Source organism: Canis lupus, chromosome 1 (genome assembly GCF_011100685.1).
Source record: "Canis lupus familiaris isolate Mischka breed German Shepherd chromosome 1, alternate assembly UU_Cfam_GSD_1.0, whole genome shotgun sequence".
NCBI lineage: Eukaryota > Metazoa > Chordata > Mammalia > Carnivora > Canidae > Canis > Canis lupus.
In genome coordinates this window covers 18,319,883-18,338,619 of record NC_049222.1, presented here as the reverse complement: position 1 = coordinate 18,338,619, position 18,737 = coordinate 18,319,883, and the positions used below count along the sequence as shown (strand labels likewise).

General features: G+C 48.0%; 1 protein-coding gene across 2 annotated transcripts in view; it reads right to left on the bottom strand.

Moving 5' to 3' along the window:
* The window catches only part of ATP8B1 (ATPase phospholipid transporting 8B1), a 122,644-nt gene that overhangs the window by 45,290 nt on the left and 58,617 nt on the right, over positions 1-18,737 (bottom strand). For both annotated transcript variants that reach the window (XM_038525924.1, XM_038525923.1), the window contains exon 3: positions 1,110-1,207. In XM_038525924.1, the coding sequence (XP_038381852.1) occupies positions 1,110-1,207 (98 nt within the window). The remainder of the gene's footprint in view (positions 1-1,109; positions 1,208-18,737) is intronic.

The following is an 18,737-nucleotide window of genomic DNA, read 5'->3' as shown; positions in this document are numbered from 1 at the left end:
ACAGAAACCCATAGGGACAAGGCCATGTGAAGATGTAGCCAGGGACTGGAGGGACGCATCTACAAGCCAAGGAACACCAAGGACTGTCAGCAACCTCCAGAAGCTGGGGGAGAAGCTTGGAACAGACCCGCCCTCAGGCCCTCCAGAAGGAACTAACCCTTCTGACACCTTGATTTTGGACTTCTGGCCCCTAAAATGTAAGAGAATGAATTTCTGTTGGCTTAGACCAGCCCATTTGCGGCTCTGCTGTAGTTGTCCTAGCCAACTAAGAGATACATTATGACATGCAAGCACACACTTGACAGGGACCATTTCTCACACAATATTCTAAAGGTAATAAGGATTTTTGAGGTAAAAATATCTTCAAAGTCTCTAAATCTATCATAGGCAGAGAAGGGGGAGAGAGGTATTAAGACTCCTTTCAAATTCTTTTTTTTTTTTTTTTTGTTTAAGATTTTATTTATTTATTCACTAGAGACACACAGAGAGAGGCAGAGACACAGGCAGAGGGAGAAGCAGGCCCTGCAGGAAGCCTCATGCAGATGCTCAACCACTGGGCCACCTAGGCGTCCCCTCCTTTCAAATTCTTATCACTTTCAAACATAAGGCTTCTGTGACATTATTATAAATTCTTATATAAAACATTAAGAGAGCTCTGTGCATACATAGGGACAATTCCAATCTACGTAATTTTGTTTGGGTCTGTGTCAAGCCACCCCCTTCATGAAAACTAATGTGATGAATAAAAACGATATTCTATAGAACTGACAATGATTATCAAAGGCCCAGGCCAGGGATTATCTGGAACGTGGGGAGGGGGTCTCATGAAGCTGGTAAGCATAAAGGCTACCAGAAAAAAACTGGCTTTTGCTAAAGATGATTTAGAAAATTAAAAGCAGGGCAGCCCGGGTGGCTTAGCGGCTTAGCACCGCCTTCAGTCCAGGGAGTGATCCTGGAGACCCGGGATCGAGTCCCACATCAGGCTCCCTGCAGGAGCCTGCTTCTCCCTCTGCCTGTGTCTCTGCCTCTCTCTCTCTCTCTCTCTGTGTGTCTCTTATGAATAAATAAATTAAAAATCTTTAAAAGAAAAAAAGTTAAAAGCAACTTACCGCATACTTGCTCTCCTTAATACAAAAGAACTTAGTGTTCATAAAGTGAGGCTGTTCGTGGAAGCTTCGATCATTAGCTTTGACTTGCCACGTACAATCTTTTAAAAAAGAAAGAGAAAAAAGACTGTCAAGCAGAAAATTAGCAATATATGGTTATGGGCTGAATTGCATCCTTCCTGGGTTCATCTGTTAAAGTCCGAACTCCCGCTCCGTGCCATGGAATATGATCTTATTTGGAAACCGGGTTCTTGCAGATGTGATCAAGTTAATGTGAGGTCATTAGAGTGGCCCCCAACCCAGTATGACTGATGACTTTCTAAAACAAAGTAAATTTGCACACAGATACGCATAATGGGAAGACGAGACAAAGTCACAGGGGAAACATGGCCACCTAGAAGCCAACGGGTGAGGTCTGGAACAGACCCTTCCTTCCCTTACAGCCTCCATAGGAACCAACCTTGCCCACACATTTTTTTTTTTTTTTAAGATTTTATTTATTTATTTTAGAGAGGGAAAGAAAAAGAGCTTGAGTGGAGGGACAGAAAAGGAGGGAGAGGGAGAGAATCTCAAGCTGGCTTAGCACTAAGCACAAAGCCCAACACTGGGCTCGATCCCACAACCCTGAGATCATGACCTGAGCCAAAACCAAGGGTTAGACACTCAACCAACTGAGCCACCCAGGCACCCCCCTGCCTACACCTTGACTGCAGACTTCTAGGCTCCAGATCTGTGAGATAATAAGTTTCTGCTGTTGAAGCCATCCAGTTTGTGACACTTGGTTACAGCAACCCTTGTCAACTCATGGACATGTCATAATTTGGCCAACTATTCACAGAACATGGGAGTTCTAAAAGAGTAATCCTCGGTTAAACAGGACCCAAGCAAAATGCCAGAGCCCAGGAAGGTCACAGCTAAATTAAATCAAGTTATTGTTTTCAAACTCATCTACTTGGTTTGTAAAGTCTATAACCCATTAAATATTTAGTGAATGGGTAAATCAAAGAAAAAGGCCACCACCAGCTAATTCAGCACTTTTGGGTCCTGATCACAGATCAGCGCACACGGACTTACCTTATGCACTTAGGACTGAGTGGACTCGTCCATTCAATCGACATGTCCAAATTCCAGGGAACTTGAGAAAGTCCACAGCATCTCTACTGCTGGGGGGACCATTTCTCACGCAGTAGGTGCCTCATGAAACCCTTCTGCCTAGCCACCCCTGACCGCCCAGTACTAACTCTTTCTAACCTGATTCTCCTTGGGGTTCTTCTGTCCCATGATGCTATATAGCTCAATAGCTGACATTTGTTCAGTGTTTACTATGTATAAGGCCTCATGCCAAGTAATCCAGTTTCTCTGTCCACTTCGCTTTACTGACTGGGCCTTCTTTTGTGACCAATGCTCCAAACCGTCCTGAGAAGTCTCCCCATGAGCTGATGTGGGAGGGTTGCTTATGAGCATAGGGTTGACCTTTCCATCAGGAAAGGTGGAAGCCAAGTATCAGGCCGTGCTTGGTTTTGTAACAGGAAGGCATAAGCATGCTGCTGCTATGAAGGCTCAAGACAAGGATATCATCAATTAGGAAGGAAAGTTCAGGAAGCACCTCTTTGGCATCAGGTTCTCCACAGACTCGTGTTTGCATGTGCACACCGGATGAACTTCCTTTGTAGGATTTACATGAATGGGTAAACACGGTTTTGATAGGCCCCTCTCTCCCCTGCCACCTGGTAAGGGAGGGATATTAATAACTGATGGGACTCAACTATTTCTGGAGATGGGAACATATTAAAGAACATTTACAAGTAAAGAGTTCTGAAGTTATCCATCTTATACAATATCAAAATAAAGACATACTTTTGAAAATACTGTATTTCATTTTTTTAAATGATTCGTTTTCTAGACCTTTCCCTCATAGGAAGTACAGATAATACTGCAAAAGGGACAAGTGTGAACTAATGAAGAATGCAAATAACTAACCTTGTTACTTTTTAAAAAAACACAATCCTATTACTGAAAATTCCTCTTGTATCGTTTTGGCTGCCATTCATTGGGTCATCATAATGATTGTGTCATTACAAATAGAACTGCTCCCAGCCTCTTACTAGCTGAGGTGCAAATTTATCAAATGGGAGAAATTAAATTAAATGGAACTATAAGACAACTCATAAGCACTGTTGCGATGTGCATTACCTGTTACACAATCAGAGTATACTGCACCCAATCAGAACATTTCCTTCCCACTCACATAGGAGGTCTAAATAAAAGTAGGTTAAAAAGGATATCTTATAGGGTAATCTCAAATCCTTTCTATGTTATGGTCATTTGAAAATATACGTGCTTTTAATGGTTTACTTCAGCTCGCAGATGATTTGTGACACACCTCCTGCTACCAGTATTCCAGAACTTCACTGAGCTGCTGTTCTAAAATTCAAGAATCCTGAGAAGGAAAATAGACAGGACTCCTCAAGAAACAAGAAAAGGCCAAGGGGAAGGGATAAAAATATGAATCTCAGAAAAACTCGAGAGGAAAAAAATAAGTTGCCTGGTTAGTTCATGAGCTGGATTCTTTGGTCCCCACTGTGGCTCTTTTTTGTTTCAATTTTTTTACTTAAATTCAATTTAGTTGGGGTGCCTGGGTGGCTCAGTGGTTGCACACTGGCCATCGGCTCAGGGCGTGATCATCGGATCCTGGGATCAAGTCCCATATGGGGCTCCCGGGGGAAGCCTACTTCTCCCTCTGCCTGTTGTGTCTCTGCTTCTCTCTCTGTGTGTGTCTCATGAGTAAATAAAATCTTTTTTAAAAATTCAATTTAGTTACCATGTAGTGTATTATTAGTTTCAGGGGTAGAATTTAGTGACTCATTAGTCGCATACAACACCCAGCGCTCATTATATCACGTGCCCTCCTTAATGTCCATACCCAGTGACCCCATCCCTCCACCTCCCTCACCTCCAGGGAACCTCGGTTTGCTTGAAATTTCCCTCATAATTAAGTCCCCCAGCCAGTGGTTCCTCTGTCTGTCCCGCGCTACATCTCATCCCCAGCCCACGTGGATGTAGATGCCTCCGACAGAAAGTGGTACCTGACCTCAAGCAGGGGCAGGGAAGGGTCTACCGGAAATGACCTTGGTCTCTCAATTCTGCACTGTGATAACACAGTGGGGAGGCTGGAGAGAGTATCCAGTATGTCTTTATCTGCAACATGCTGACCTTAACCACAGGAATTTTCTAGTTAATTTTAGAAATCTGATTGCAGTCAAATAATCAATAACCCCATTTCCAACAAGGTTCCTTGTTTGGCATAATTCAGATAAATCAGAGGCCAAACCAATTGATGTCTTCTGATTCTCCTCTAAGTGTCATGCTAATTGCTTGAGGAATATTTCAAGCAGAGACCATTAAAAAAAGTGAAAACAGTGTTCTGTGGTCAAATACATTTGTAAAACACAGCATGTAGTACTGCATCCCTCTTTTGGACATTCAAAGGACTACTGGTATATTAAAGGCTCTGAGAAGAAATTTATTTAATTTTATTTAATTCAGGCTTTTCAAAATTAATGTGACCACAGGCACATTTTTAAAAAATCATGGAACACCTACTAACATGGTTTGAGAAATGCTGTGCTAAAGCACATGCCTTTAGGATGGGCAGCAAAACAGCACTTGGAAATATTTGTCTTTCTGATCAAACATTTACTAATTACTCACTTGGAACAGAAAACTTTACTAGACATTTGGACCAGTAGGCTAATTTACAGAAAAAGAAGATCTCTTGTCCCATTTTCTAGAATGAAAATACTAAGAAAAGAGAAGAAATAATAAATTTACCAGCAAAAAATGCACATATGACCCTTTGGTAAAAAGCTATGAAGAAATCAACTAACAGCGTTGCATAAAACCATCAGTGCATATGTCCAGATACGTATTTGACATCAGCTAGATATGGCCCCAAATCATCCCCAAATTTGGTAAATGTGTATTCAATACATCTAAACATTGTTACATGATGTTCAGAGTGCTCCCACTGTCACCCAAACCTTTGATCACTGCCATCTGGAAAAGAAAGTAAGCTTCCCCTGGCCCCTCTCATCCTTACAGCCAGTTCTGAATTCTTGCTGACAAACATGCCAACAACCAAACAGCTACACAGGTTGGTATGAACTACAACAATCCAGCAGAGCAAAAAGATCAAAAGTTGAACATCAAAAAGAAAAACCAACAAACCACAGAAGAGAGAAATGAGTAAAGGACACGAAGAGACATTTTATACAAAGGGAAGTTCAAATGGCTAAATATGTGAAACAATACTCAAGTTCTTAAAAAAAAGTGCAGTTCTTCGGGGAGATTATTTTTAGCATATAATGCTAAAACTATTTTTAGCATATAATGACAAAATACTGGCAAAGAGGAAAGATTCTGATGACACACTGGTTTGAAAAGAGAATGGAGAGTCAGGCCCTCTTACATGGTCTCTGTGGACGGTAAAGAGTACATCTGTCGATTTTAACACAAACACATGCACACACACACACATGCACTAGCTGACGCGGCAATCCCACTTCTAGGAATTTGCCCCCCACGGATATATTCAGACACAGGATAAATGACATGTCTCAGCGTTATGCAGTGCAGCCCTGTTATCAGGAAGATCAGAAACAACCCAAATGCCACCACAAGCAGCTGGTTAAACATCTACACAATAAGTCTATCCAGTCTGCAAAAAAGAATAAGGCAGCTGGGGCGTCTGGGTGGCTCAGTCGGTTAAGAGTCTGATTTCAGCTCAGGTCATGATCTCGGGGTCCAGGGATCCAGCCCTGCGTTGGGCTCCCTGCTCAGCAGGGAGTCTGCTTCTCCCTCTGCCTCCGCCCCTCCCCCTGTTCATGTTCTCTTTCATATAAACAAAAGAAGAAGAAAGAAGAAGAAGAAGAAGGAAGAAGAAGAAGGAAGAAGGAAGAAGAAGAAGAAAGCAGCTGTCCGTGTACTCCTAAAGATCTCCAAACTACACTAAGGGGCCAAAGCAGGTGTTGTCGTTACTGTGCTTTCAGCTACGGGACACACAGAAGTAATGCAAAATAGGGATGCATGCAAATTCACGTGCTGGCACAGGTTATGTTTATGTATCTGTAGGTATACAAGGATGTGCATTTGTTTTTTTTAAGGATGTGCATTTATAAGTATTCTTTTCACATATAAGTGTGTGTATATCTCCAGAAGGATGTTTGAAACACTGACATTAGTTTCTTTCTGGGAAAGGACACCGCACGGCTGAAGGACAAAGAGGGCAAGGAAGGAGACTTCATCTTCACTGTCCCCTCCTAGAACTAGACCTATAGGTATGTATCACCTTCTAAAACAACATGCTTACAATTCAATTCCTTCCCTCTATAGGTTTACATATAAAGCCAATGTGTAAGTTGCTTGATTTTCTTACGGTCATTACACAATTCTATTTACTATTTTATTTTATTTTATTTTATTTATTTTTAAGATTTTATTTATTTATTCATGAGAGATACAGAGAGAGAAAGAGAGAGAGAGGCAGAGAGAGAAGCAGGCTCCATGTAGGGAGCCTGCCGTGGGACTTGATCCGGGTTCTCCAGGATCACGCCCAGGGCGAAAGGCGCTTAACTGCTGAGCCACCCAGGGATTCCCATCTATTTACTATTTTTAAAAATATTTTTCTAGGGACGCCTGGGTGGCACAGGGGTTGAGCATCTGACTTTGGCTCAGGGCGTGATCCCGGAGTCCTGGGATCAAGTCCCATATCGGGCTCCGGGCATGGAGCCTGCTTCTCCCTTTAACTATGTCTCTGCCCCTCTCTCTGTGTCTCTCATGAATAAATAAAATCTTTTTTTTTAAGATTTATTCATTCATTCATGATAGAGAGAGAGAGAGAGAGAGAGAGAGAGAGGCAGAAACACAGGAGGAGGGAGAAGCAGGCTCCATGCCAGGAGTCTGATGTGGGACTTGATCCTGGGACTCCAGGATCGCGCCCTGGGCCAAAGGCAGGCACCAAACCGCTGAGCCACCCAGGGATCCTGAACAAATAAAATCTTTAAAAAAATTTTTTTTTTCTAAAGGCAGTGGGATGACAGGTGGGAATAAATCAAGTGAGAACAACATAGGAAAAGACAGAAGTCTATGGGGTCATGGGTTCTGACGCCCAGCCAAGCCACAGGGCTTCAGGACAGGAGTGGCACGGAGGGATCATAGTTTGCCCCGGTCACACTCGCAGCAGGGAGCAGGATGGATATGAAGGGAACACATCGGAGGCCAGAAGACCACTGCAAGCATCAAAGGGAGAGTAGATATGAGCCTGAGCCAGACCTAAGGGACTGAAAAGGGAGAGAAGCCAGATTCAAGAACAACTGAACTGAAGCCAGATTCAAGAACAACTGAAGGACAACTGTCTGAATGTGGGCCAGAAAGAATGAGAAATCAAAACGAAATCAAAATGAGAGAAAGGTGACCCCGGGATGCCAGCTTGGGTGACTGGGTGGACAGCGGTGCCATGGACGAGCTAGAGGATACAGAGGTAGAAGTCTAGCTGGGGGGACTGGTGAGCTGAAGATACCTCTAGAATGTGTGGGGGGAAGGACCATCCGAGAGCCACAGAAACAGATCTGGACTCCAGATGGAAGTTGAGGGCAGAGAGATACAGATCACAAGGTGCTGGACGTGCAGATGTGGGTTGAAACCAGGAGCGGGAATGGACCACGTAGGAAATGAGGTGGAGGAAACAGAGCTAAGAGTAGATATTTAGGTAGGAGGAATCCAGGAAAGAGACTACAAGGAGGAATCAGGAGAACTCGTGTTACAAAGTGAGAGCTCCATGAGCCACAGCAAGCAGAGCTGTGCCAGGTAAGCAGGGACAAAAGGTGCCCAGTGATTTGGTGATCAGAGTCCCGCTGGTAGCCTTCTAGAAATAAGAGAATTTTCTTCTGCATAAGAAACTAAAGGGGGGCTGGGCTCACTGGGGGGTGGTTTCAGGACAGAGAGCCTGAAGGAGGAGGAACAGAGGAAGAGAGCGGTGATGGCTGGAGTGCAGGAGGCTGGGGTGCAGGAGGTGGCTGGCCAGGCTCCTCGTCCCAGGTGAGGGGCACAGAAGGATGAGTGAGGGTTTGCACAGCCTGGAGTGTCTCAGTGTGTGGAGATGAGGTGGCTGCAAGTGGGCGCCCTCAGAGGAGCAGGGACAGTTTGAACAGCTCTCGAGAAGAGGAGAAAGGCACTAACTACGGGCAGGCAGGAGGTTGGCGTCAACAACCCATCACGTCCATCTGCCTGTTTGTGTGGCGTTGGTAGCATTCAGCTCTGTTGCTCCCTTAGTCTACCCCATCGCCCTCCCCCCTCCAAAAAGAACTCAAAAATGGATAGAATGAAAGCAAAGCAAAAAGCCAAATGCTGCTGCTTGCTTATGAAAACACATACACGCAACGTTGCCCCTTGTTCTTGGCACTTGCTACACAGAGTGTGGACAAGCTGCATCACCAAACACCCAGTTAGAAACACAGAATCCCAGCCCCGTGGCACCAGAATGGCATCTTAACAAGATCCCAGATGGATTCCTATGCACCTGGACTGTGAGACGAGTTGCTTCCAACGTTACTGGAATCCCCAAGAGGGGCTTTTATGGCCCCCGATGCTCAGGATTCCAGCTCCAGGGATTTCTACTTTAGTCTGGGCGGAGCCCAGTGAAGGTCCCAAGTGATCCTAATTTGCAGGCAAAGTTGCCGTCTACTGCTCAAGGACAGCGTTTGCTCTCAGCCTTTTCCTGCCTCCAACCTGCCCGAGGGGGACAAGCCCTCCCCAGAGCCCTCCCTTACCCCTGAAGCAACACGGCCCAGGGTTTGAGCAAGGCAGGACTTCGGGTTTTGGACGGTCTTCAGAAATAAATGTCTCTCTCCCTCAGAGAACCATTATTCCCAGACCTCATGTGTGTGCTCATCACCTTGTTACCAGATTCTGACTGGCTGGTTTGGGAGGAGCCCAGGGCTCTGCATTTAATTAGCACCAGGTGAGGCTGGCTGAGAGACCTCACTCTGAGGAGCAGGTGCAGTAGAGGAGTCAGACGATTGTCCTCACGTAAGACTGAACCTGGTGGGATTCACCTTATTTTTTAAAAAGATTTATTTATTTGAGAGAGAGAGAGCACAAGCGCTAGGGGAGAGAAGCAGACTCCCCACTGAGCAGGGAACCCGACAGGGGGCTCCATCCCAGAACCCCAAGATCATGAGCTGAAGTCTGACGCTTAATGGCCTGAGCCAACCAGGCGCCCCAGAATTCATTTTAAAATATGGATCGACCCCCCCTTGTCTCACTCTTAGACCTACCCTATCAGCATCTCCAAGGACTGAGCCCAGGCACCTATGGAGTTTAATAGCGCCCCACAAGATTCTCTTGGGACAGCAGGGTCCAGAAGCCCCAGTCGGTGCAAGTGTCTTCCTAAGGGAACATCGAGCATAAAAAACCGACTTTAGAGAATCAGGTTTCAAACTGGCACTAAGAAAAACCACCACCACGTAGGTCTCTATGACCAAGAGCTTCTTGCTGGACGTTCAGTCATAAATGACATTACTCAAAAGCAATTCTATAAACTGAGATAACACAGTCTCATCACCTCCTCCCCCATCACAACTCACTCAGCCAGAAACAGCCCCACACGTTGTTCATTTTACAAGCTGACAGCACCTGGGGTATTCATAAAGCTCAAGTGGTAGAAGGCAGCCCACAGCTTCCTAGACACAAAAAGTAAGTAGCCACAAAGTGGAATTTCCACATGGAGTATGTGTCAAAAAGTCAAAATCCACTCGAGTGGAAACTACAGCTCCCCAGCATGTTTCATGGATTTCCTATGACTTACATATCTCAATGAGCTAATCTGTTTTTTGACCCCAGGTAAAAATTAATTTATGGATGCTCTAGAAATCCACATCCTTAATTCCAGATTCTTCTTGGAAGATAGCACTTTCATCAGGTAGCCAGCTGACCTCGTTTTGTTGACGCCACACCCAATCCAAAATCACGCCGCGCAAGGACAACTTCCTCCATATATGTCCTTGATGAATCGAACATTCCATTTTGAACACTGCCAACCGTTGATCATTTCACCCCAGAATGGAATTTTGAACAACAGAAGTCTGAGTTGGAGAAGAGTTTTAAAGAAATGCAGTTTGGGAGCACTTGGCTGGCTCAGTCGGTAGAACATGTGACTCTTGGATCTCAGGGTTATAAGTTCAAGATCCATGTTGGACCTAGAGCTTACTTTAAAAGAAAGAGAAAGAGAGAGAGAGAGAGAGAGAGAGAGATAAATGACATTGGTGCCTCTGTGTGAATTGGCTCCAATTTCAAAGCTGTAGAAGCAGAATTAGTTCTCATACACAGTGGTCACATGTCTTTGCTAAGCTCAAGCGCAAGAAGGTATGAAACCAGGCAGGTGTGTGGGCGAGGAGCCCAGGTGCTGGGGGACAGCTGTGCCGTGTGGGGGGGGTATGTGCCCTTATGGAAGGGGTGGCGAGTACACACTGGAGAGACTCCTCTCCTAAAGCCATTACCTGTTGTCACCCTCTCCCTAAGAACATGCCACTTACATGGGTGCAGCAAAACCCAGAGGTCAACCAACGCCTCTCACTGGGATGGCAGCCTGGGGACTACAGCTCAGTGCTAGCTATGACCTCGTGGTTAAGAATCTGAAATGCTACCATTTCCCGGCAACAAAGAAGAGGCTCTATTCCAGGTCATTTCTTACTATATATATTTTTTATTTTTAATTTTTTTCAACTGCCAGGTAGCCAGCAACACAAGTGGCTGTCCTACCGATACCCCTAACTAGTGAGGTTCAAAACAACAACCCTCTCTCTTCGACCTCCAAAGGTCAACCCTCTCCCCCCCCCCCCCCCCCCCCCGCCTTATATCATCCCTACAAAAGGCTCCGTTATCCACGGAGGCAGAAAGCACTTTCCAAAGGTGGCTGCAAGAGTATCTCCCAACCTGCAATGTGACCTTCTTACCCCTCATCAACAAATGGCATCTAATTTCCCCTCCCTTGAATCAGCTTCAGTGACTCTTGTAACCAAGGGATGCTGAGTACAAGTGATGCTGCCTCAATTCTGCAGCCAGCTCCTGCTCTGATCTTGATCTTTCGGGATGCTAGTTCTTCAGACCCCACCCCACCCCGTAGGACACTCCCATGGCAGCCCAGTGCCATGCAGGCAGAAGCCCAAGCCATGCAGAGATGCTTCCATCTATGGACCCAATTGCATCTTTGAGTTACCCAAAGGTGCCAGATATGAGTGAAGCAGCTTCCAGAGGATTCCAGGCCCCAGTGGTTTAAATCACCTCAGGTCTTCACAGCTGAGGGCCTAGACATCCTAGGGCAGAAACAAACCACTCCTGCCATGTCCTGTCTAAATTCCTGAGTCATCTGTGAACATGATGATGATTTTATGCCAATAAGTTGGGGAGGTTTTCATGCAGCAATAGATCCCTGGAATATCCACGGGGACGCCCAAGCCAGCAGTTACTTCTCTTGACCCTCAGATCTAATGGGATTTATGAACGTCAACCCCCTGACATCGATCGTGATCTGTCGCCCTTCTCTCCATCCTGACCATCATGCTTTAGGCTCTGACCGGTTTTTACTTGGATTGCTGTCTACTCCCTTCTCCCTTCTCTTGCCAACATGAGATTTCTCAAATAAACCCATGTACCGGGCATATTTATGGAGTGCCTTTTATGTGCTTTGCATGGGATGAACATGGCCCCGAGGCTCATGAAGCCGCCAGTCTGGTGGGAGTCACACTGTCACTCAAGGACGTAATCCTAAGTGCCCTGAGGGGTATGAAGGAAAGCACAAGGTGCTCATCCAACGGGGCTCTGCTTCAGGCTGGGCTGGGGCACACAGAAGACTTGGCAACTCCACTGATTGCTGAAGGGTGAGAAGGAGCCCCCCACAGGGAAGGGGCTGCCCTAGGCATCGGGAAAGTCAGGGTTGGGGCACCTGGGGGGCTCAGGTCCTGGATCAAACCCCACATCAGGCTCCCTGCTCAGCAGGGGGCCTGCTTCTCCCTCTCCCTCTGCCTGCAGCTCCCCCTGCTTGTGTTCTCTCTCTGTCAAATAAATAAATAAAGTCTTTTTCTAAAAACAAAAAAAAAAAAAAAAAAAAGGGAAAGTCACAGGCTGGGGTGAGGGTGTGTGTGCACGAACCAGAAACTGAGGGTAGGACTGGGTGAAGGTGCACAGTGAATAAGGCCGGACACCAGCGGCAGGCAGCCGGGAGAGGACAACAGAACCAGGTTCCGTGGGCCTGAGCAGCCAGGGGCGGAGCTGGAGCCCGATCCCAAGAGCAGGGAAGTCATCTTCCCCGAGGAAGACTGGACGGGGAGGAGCAAGCGGCCACGGAGCAGCCACGGGGGGAGGAGGCTCCTGCCCGTCTCACGCTTTCGGCCTACGCTGCATTTGGGGCTCTCTGGGGCCTTCAGGAGCAGCCTGTTGCCCACTCACCACCTAGGCTCCAAAACGGACTCACTGTGCCCTGAACGTGGGCTCAGCCTAGAGCACCCTGTTCCTGATTCCCCTCTCACACTCACTGAGCACTGGGCTCAGGTGTCCGCACCTCCAGGAAGCCTTCCTTGACCCAGGCAGGCCGCCGGGGGCTCCCCTGACTCCCTCTCCAGCCCTGTGCTGACCCCCTGATGCGCGCAGCCACGGGTCCCCGCAACCCGCCGGCCACTGTGCCTGGTGCCCTGACACCCGCGTGGCACAGGACCCATTAGATGGAAGACGGGCAACAGAGAGCCAGTCACCCGGCCTCTGATCACGCTGTGGCAGCTGCTGGAAAGGGGGTGAGTTGGCCCGAGTGACCCCACAACAGCCGCGTTCCTTGGTCTCCCCCCGCACTGCAAGCGGGCTGCCTTGCTCGTGGTCCCTGATCCAGGACCCTCCGGCCCCTCTGCCCTCTCCCCCGGGGCTCCCCCCACCTCCCACCCGCAGCTCAAGTGTGCCAGCCCTCGGAGCAGGACACACAGGTCAACCCATTACAAGACCGAGTCACCGCGTGAGTGGGGCTCTTTGGCTTGGCCCCTGTGGTTTTCCCGTGTGCATGCCTCAACTCTTCCAGAAACACGAGCTCCCCGCTTCCTCTGTCTGGAGACATTTCTGCCCTGAGCTCCTGCGGGGGCGCTGAGCTACCCGAGGCCAGGTGCAACGCTTCACCTGAGAAGTCACTGGGGCCTGGGAAAGCAGGCGGGTGGCAGCGGCTTGAGTGACCAGAGGTCTGCAAACGAAAAGGCTGAAGAGGGCTGTGTTCATGGGAAAGGCTTACAGGATGGCAGGGGCCGGGGTGACCCTAAATCACCCCAAGTTTCCTCGATCTGTGGGCACACTCATTGCTGGGAAAGCAAACTGTTCTGGATCCCATCCATCTCTCCAAACATTCATCATATTTGGATTTGGGGACAGAAGGAGCTGTTTAAAAGAATGAGTCCATGGGTGCCTGGGTGGCTCAGCGGTTGAGCACCTGCCTTTGGCCCAGGGCGTGATCCCAGAGTCCTGGGATTGAGTCCCACATCGGGTTCCCTGCAGGGAGCCTGCTTCTCCCTCTGCCTATGTCTCTGCCTCTCTGTCTCTCATGAATAAATAAATAAAATCTTTAAAAATAAATAGATAGATATAGATAGATAAAAGAATGAATCCACAGCTTCAGCCTGTGGAATGTCCAGGAGAATCTGAGCACCCCTGAGTAGAGGGGTCAAGAAAGTGGTCCAGTGATGGAAAGATGAGAGGAGATGATGGGGAAGGGTGGACACTTTCAGTGTGATGTGAAAGACCTTAAGGGAGGAACTGGCTGCAGGGGGCTGAGGGTAAGAGCACTGACTGAGCACTTGCCCTGTGCCTGAACCTGATTGAAACTCTTTACATCTATTTTCCGATTTAATCTTCGCAACTACCCAATGAAGTAGGCACCGATATTATGCCCATTTCCCAGGTGGGCACACTGAGGCATAGAGAGGGGCCGTCCTCCCTCCTCCCCAGCATGTACCTGGTCCGTGAGAGCCACAGAGGCGAGGCAGGTGAGCAGGTTAAAGGGAGTCCGCTCGCCGAAGGAAGGCCCGGGGAGAGAAGGCAGTACGAAGGGGGATGTAAACATTGTCCAGAGGAAGGACAGACAGGAGGAGTGCTGGGACAAGAGGGCGTTGCCACCTCCCGAGCTATTACAAAGGTCAGGCGCTCCGGGGAGACCAGGTTGGAGTGTGACGGCTGACAGTGCTTCATGCTCAGGGTGGAGGGGCACCTGGGGAGGGGACGAGCCCAGGGGACTGGGAGGGGGTGTTGCTCTAGGATTGCATTTCCAGAAGCTTGGCCATGAGAACAGGAGGCAGGGCACCAGCCAGGGGCAGGGGCAGGAATGTGCTGCAGGCCGTGGAGCCTGGGGAGGCGGAGAGGGGGTCCACGGGGTCCACAGGGCAGTGTGGCCGGGGAGGCAGGAGACCGCCTTCCCCTCCATCCCCAGCTCACAAGGAAGAGCCAGGGTGCACCCAGGAACCTCTCCCGAGCACTTATGTATTCCCAGGGACTTCACCTCGAGATCGGTCCAGAATTACTCAAGGAGTTGGCCAAGGGGACACCAGAATGGTGGGATGGAAAAAAAAAAAAGCAAATTAAAAAACCCCACAGCATTTTAGAGTCGAGGAGTTTTAGGAACCTATGGTTGAATAAAATTAAACCGCTTTCTTAAATGCCTAAGCTTCTTGGATCCTTTTAAGCTAATGGACAACCTTAACCTCCAGGAAGTTCAAGGGGGTGCCTGGGTGGCTCAGTGGTTGAGTGTCTGCCTTTGGCTCAGGTCGTGATCCCGGGGTCCTGGGATTGAGTCCCGCATTGGGCTCCCTGCATGGAGCCTGCCTCTCTCTCTCTGTGTCTCTAATGAATAAATAAGTAAATAACCAAAAAAAAAAAAAAAAAAAAAGAAAAAAAAGAAGAAGAAGAAGAAGAGATTCAAGAATTCTGAGTTTTCGGTCTCAGGGGCCACAGGTCTTGGTGCCCTGGAGCATCAGCCAAAAGCTGTGTTTCCCAGAACGCACTCTGGGAAATGATGCTCTCATGTACTCATCAGGACATGAGGGTTCAGCCCGTAGGAGGCGGGGAAATTCCCATTTGTTTTTGCCAATCCTTGTTCAAAGCAAATGAAGGATTAAATTATTTAGTAGAATCTGCCGGATTCTCTCCTCTGTGGCACGTTCTAACAGCATCTACTAAGTTTACTGACGTTCTCCCAGCACACAGTTAAATAAAGGTCCTTCAGCTGAAAAGCACTCATGGTACGTTTCTCGAAACACCTGCTTAACTGACTTGGGCTGGGGCATCTTTAAAAAACCAACTTCATGCACTAAGATGATACTTTCAAAGAACTGATGGTGGTTCGTACACTTCTAGGCCTGCTCTGTTGTGATGGGCACTGGCCCCCGGCATTCCTCAGGCCGACAGCACTTCACAGACTGACTCATGCTCTGGTTTCTTTCTTTCTTTCTTTCTTTCTTTCTTTCTTTCTTTCTTTCTTTCTTTCTTTCTTTCTTCTTTTTTTTTTTTAAAGATTTTATTTATTTATTCATGGGACACACACACACACACACACACACACACACACACACAGAGAGGCAGAGACTTAAGCAGAGGAAGAAGCAGGCTCCATGCAGGGAGCCCGACGTGGGACTCGATCCTGGGTCTCCAGGATCATGCCCTGATCTGAAGTCAGGCGCTTAACCACTGAGCCATCCAGGCATCCCCATGCTCTGGTTTCTAAACAACTGAATTCCTTTTTTTTTTTTTTTTTTAAGATTTTATTCATTGATTCATGAGACACACACACACACACACACACACACACACACACACAGAGGCAGAGACACAGGCAGAGGGAGAAGCAGGCTCCATGCAGGACCTCGATGGGGAACTCTATCCTGGGACTCCAGGATCATGACCTGAGACGAAGGCAGAAGGCAGATGCTCAACTGCTGGGCCACCCGGGTGCCCTTAAAGAACTGAATTCTTTGAAGAAAACTGTCCTTCAGATCAAATGTCAAGACAGAGGATGGTTAAAATGAAGAGTCAGAAGGACACAATCTTAATTGGGGAAATGGCCAAGTGGGAATATGCAAAAAGAAATGAACAAGGGAGGAGGAGGGTGTGGAGGAAAAAAAGGGGGGGAGGGAGGACGGGGAGCAGATCTGCAGTGAGGCATGCAGGGCACAGCGGGAATGCAGGGGGAGAGGCTCAAGCACTTACTGAGTGTCCTCTGTGTGTCTGGGAAGGGCAGGTGGAGGTGTTAGAATAATAATATTTTCCAAAGTCACAAGCAAGGTCATTTGACAGGAATTTTAAGAAATAAGAACCCCCGGGGGGGGGTGCCTGGCTGGCTCAGTCCACAGAGCGGGCAACTCTTGATCTTGGGGTCGTGTGTTTGAGCCTCAGGCTGGGTGTAGAGATTACTTAAAAATAAAATCTTAAAAAAAAAGATGGGGGACACCTGGGTGGCTCAGTGGTTGAGCATCTGCCTTTGGCTCAGGTCATGATCCCGGGGTCCTGGGATCGAGTCCTGCATCAGACTCACAGCAGGGATCCTGCTTCTCCCTTTGCCTGTGTCTCTGCCTCTCTCTCTCTGTGTCTCTTGTGAATAAGTAAAATCTTAAAAAAAAAAAAAAAAAAAGTGTGTTGGGAGCACCTGGGTGGCTCAACTGGTTAAGTGTCTGCCTTTGGCTCAGGTCATGATCTCGGGGTCCTGGGATCAAGCCCTGTGTTATGCTTCCTGCTTAGGAGGGAGAAGCAGACTCATACTTACTCTCTGCTGCCTTTCAAAAAAAAAAAAAAAATCTTTGAAGGAAAGAAAGAATGAATGAAGCACTTGACTCCCCTAAAACTATTACCCACAATTGGACATGACTATGAGGAGGCAAGATTGAGTCTGGGCTCCCTGGAGACCTTGATTCTAACCATAAAAATCTATAAGGAAGATGACTTGCAAACTGAATGATCAGGAAAGGGCTCTGAGCACCAGGATGTGAAGGCGGACTGGAAAAAACCAGAGGTGAGAGTTTCCACCCACTACGTGCTTCCCCGACGTTTCTGCAGGCACCCAACCCCAGGCCTGGGTTGTTCTGGACCGCGCATCTTATAGCGTGGCACCTGGCACCAACAGCTCAGTTCACCTTGAAACCCACTAAGCCGGCTCTCCGCCAACTCATCAGATACCCGCATAGGATAGCGATTCCGAGATTGTGCTAGCAAACTGAGAGGTTCAGTGGGGGAAAGAATGAGGAAGAAACATGGTATTCACCACTGGCCCAGTCAGCTGCAACTCCTTGGCTGATCTGTCAGGCTACCTCGGCTTGATCGCCCTTCGAGCAACATCCAGTCCGGACCTGTTATGCAGAGGCCACATTCCTGTCCAGATTGGCAGTGTTTCCATTTTAATTCAGCCCAATTATCATGATTTTAGTATCTTCTGCTTCCAGACAGAAAGCCCTAAGCTTAACACTCGATAGCTTGAAATTATGCCCAGAAATCCACAGCAAGTTCTGGTCATCCTAAATGTTGCATACAGAGAAACCGAGGATAGCAAACAGCATACATGGGTCGACGGCCTGCCAGGTGTCGGAGCCCACTGCAGGCTGAGGCCCGTCTGGACACGTGCCCTTGCCCAAGGAAAAGCTCCCCACACAGGAGAGCTGGAGAGCGACAGCCTCCGGCCCTAGCAGGAGGAATCCTCCCCTAAGCGGCATTTCACACCTGTTGCTCTTCCTACAGGTGAAAATGGTTTGAAAAAGAAAAAAAAATTAAAAAAACAAAACAAAACAAAACAAAACAAAACAACCCTCACATCAACCAAGGAGCAGAAGCCAGGAGGAAAGATGAGGGAAGCAGGGAGGGACACAAGGTAAGCAGACTTTGGGGGACTTGCAAGGACAGAGGGGTAGTGACGGGGACCTTGGAGAAGAATAACCAGAGGTTACTCTGCCCGAGGCTGTGGAGGCAGCATCCAGAGAGTCAGAAGCAATAATTTACTGGAAATATCTGTAAATGAGAAACTGAAGTTGGTTTGTTGGAATTTGAGGACCAGTGGAAGAAATATTTTCAGCCTGAGATCTGGGGCCCAAGCAGGAAAGGATCGGCTCCCTGGGGGAGCGGGGAGCTACAGGAAAAGCCCACGTGTGCTTGCCAGGGTGGGAGAAGCAGCAGAAAACAAAACGGAAAAGCCACAGGGGAGAGAGCTTCATCAGCCCCAATGACAGACTGGCTCGGGCTATTTTTAGCATTGAGAGCATGTGACGGAGTCCACGTGGCACACAGAGCCTGAAACGGTTGCTGTCTGGCCCCGGCCCCTGGTCCAGACACAGCCCGGAAGCCCCCCGATTCTGGGCAGGTGGCGCCGTCTGCTGCATGTATGACAGGCCCCTCATAGCAGGCGGAGCCCAAACCATCTCACGGTCACAAGTGGCTAAGCAAAAGACATGGTGACTCTAAGCATCCTGGGTGCAGCAACTAGCAAATTCCAAATCAGCAACAACCTGAATTTGCCAATTCGTCTAAACGTGCAACTCCCCACTTCCCATCCTCCGGGCAGACCTTGTCGGGTGG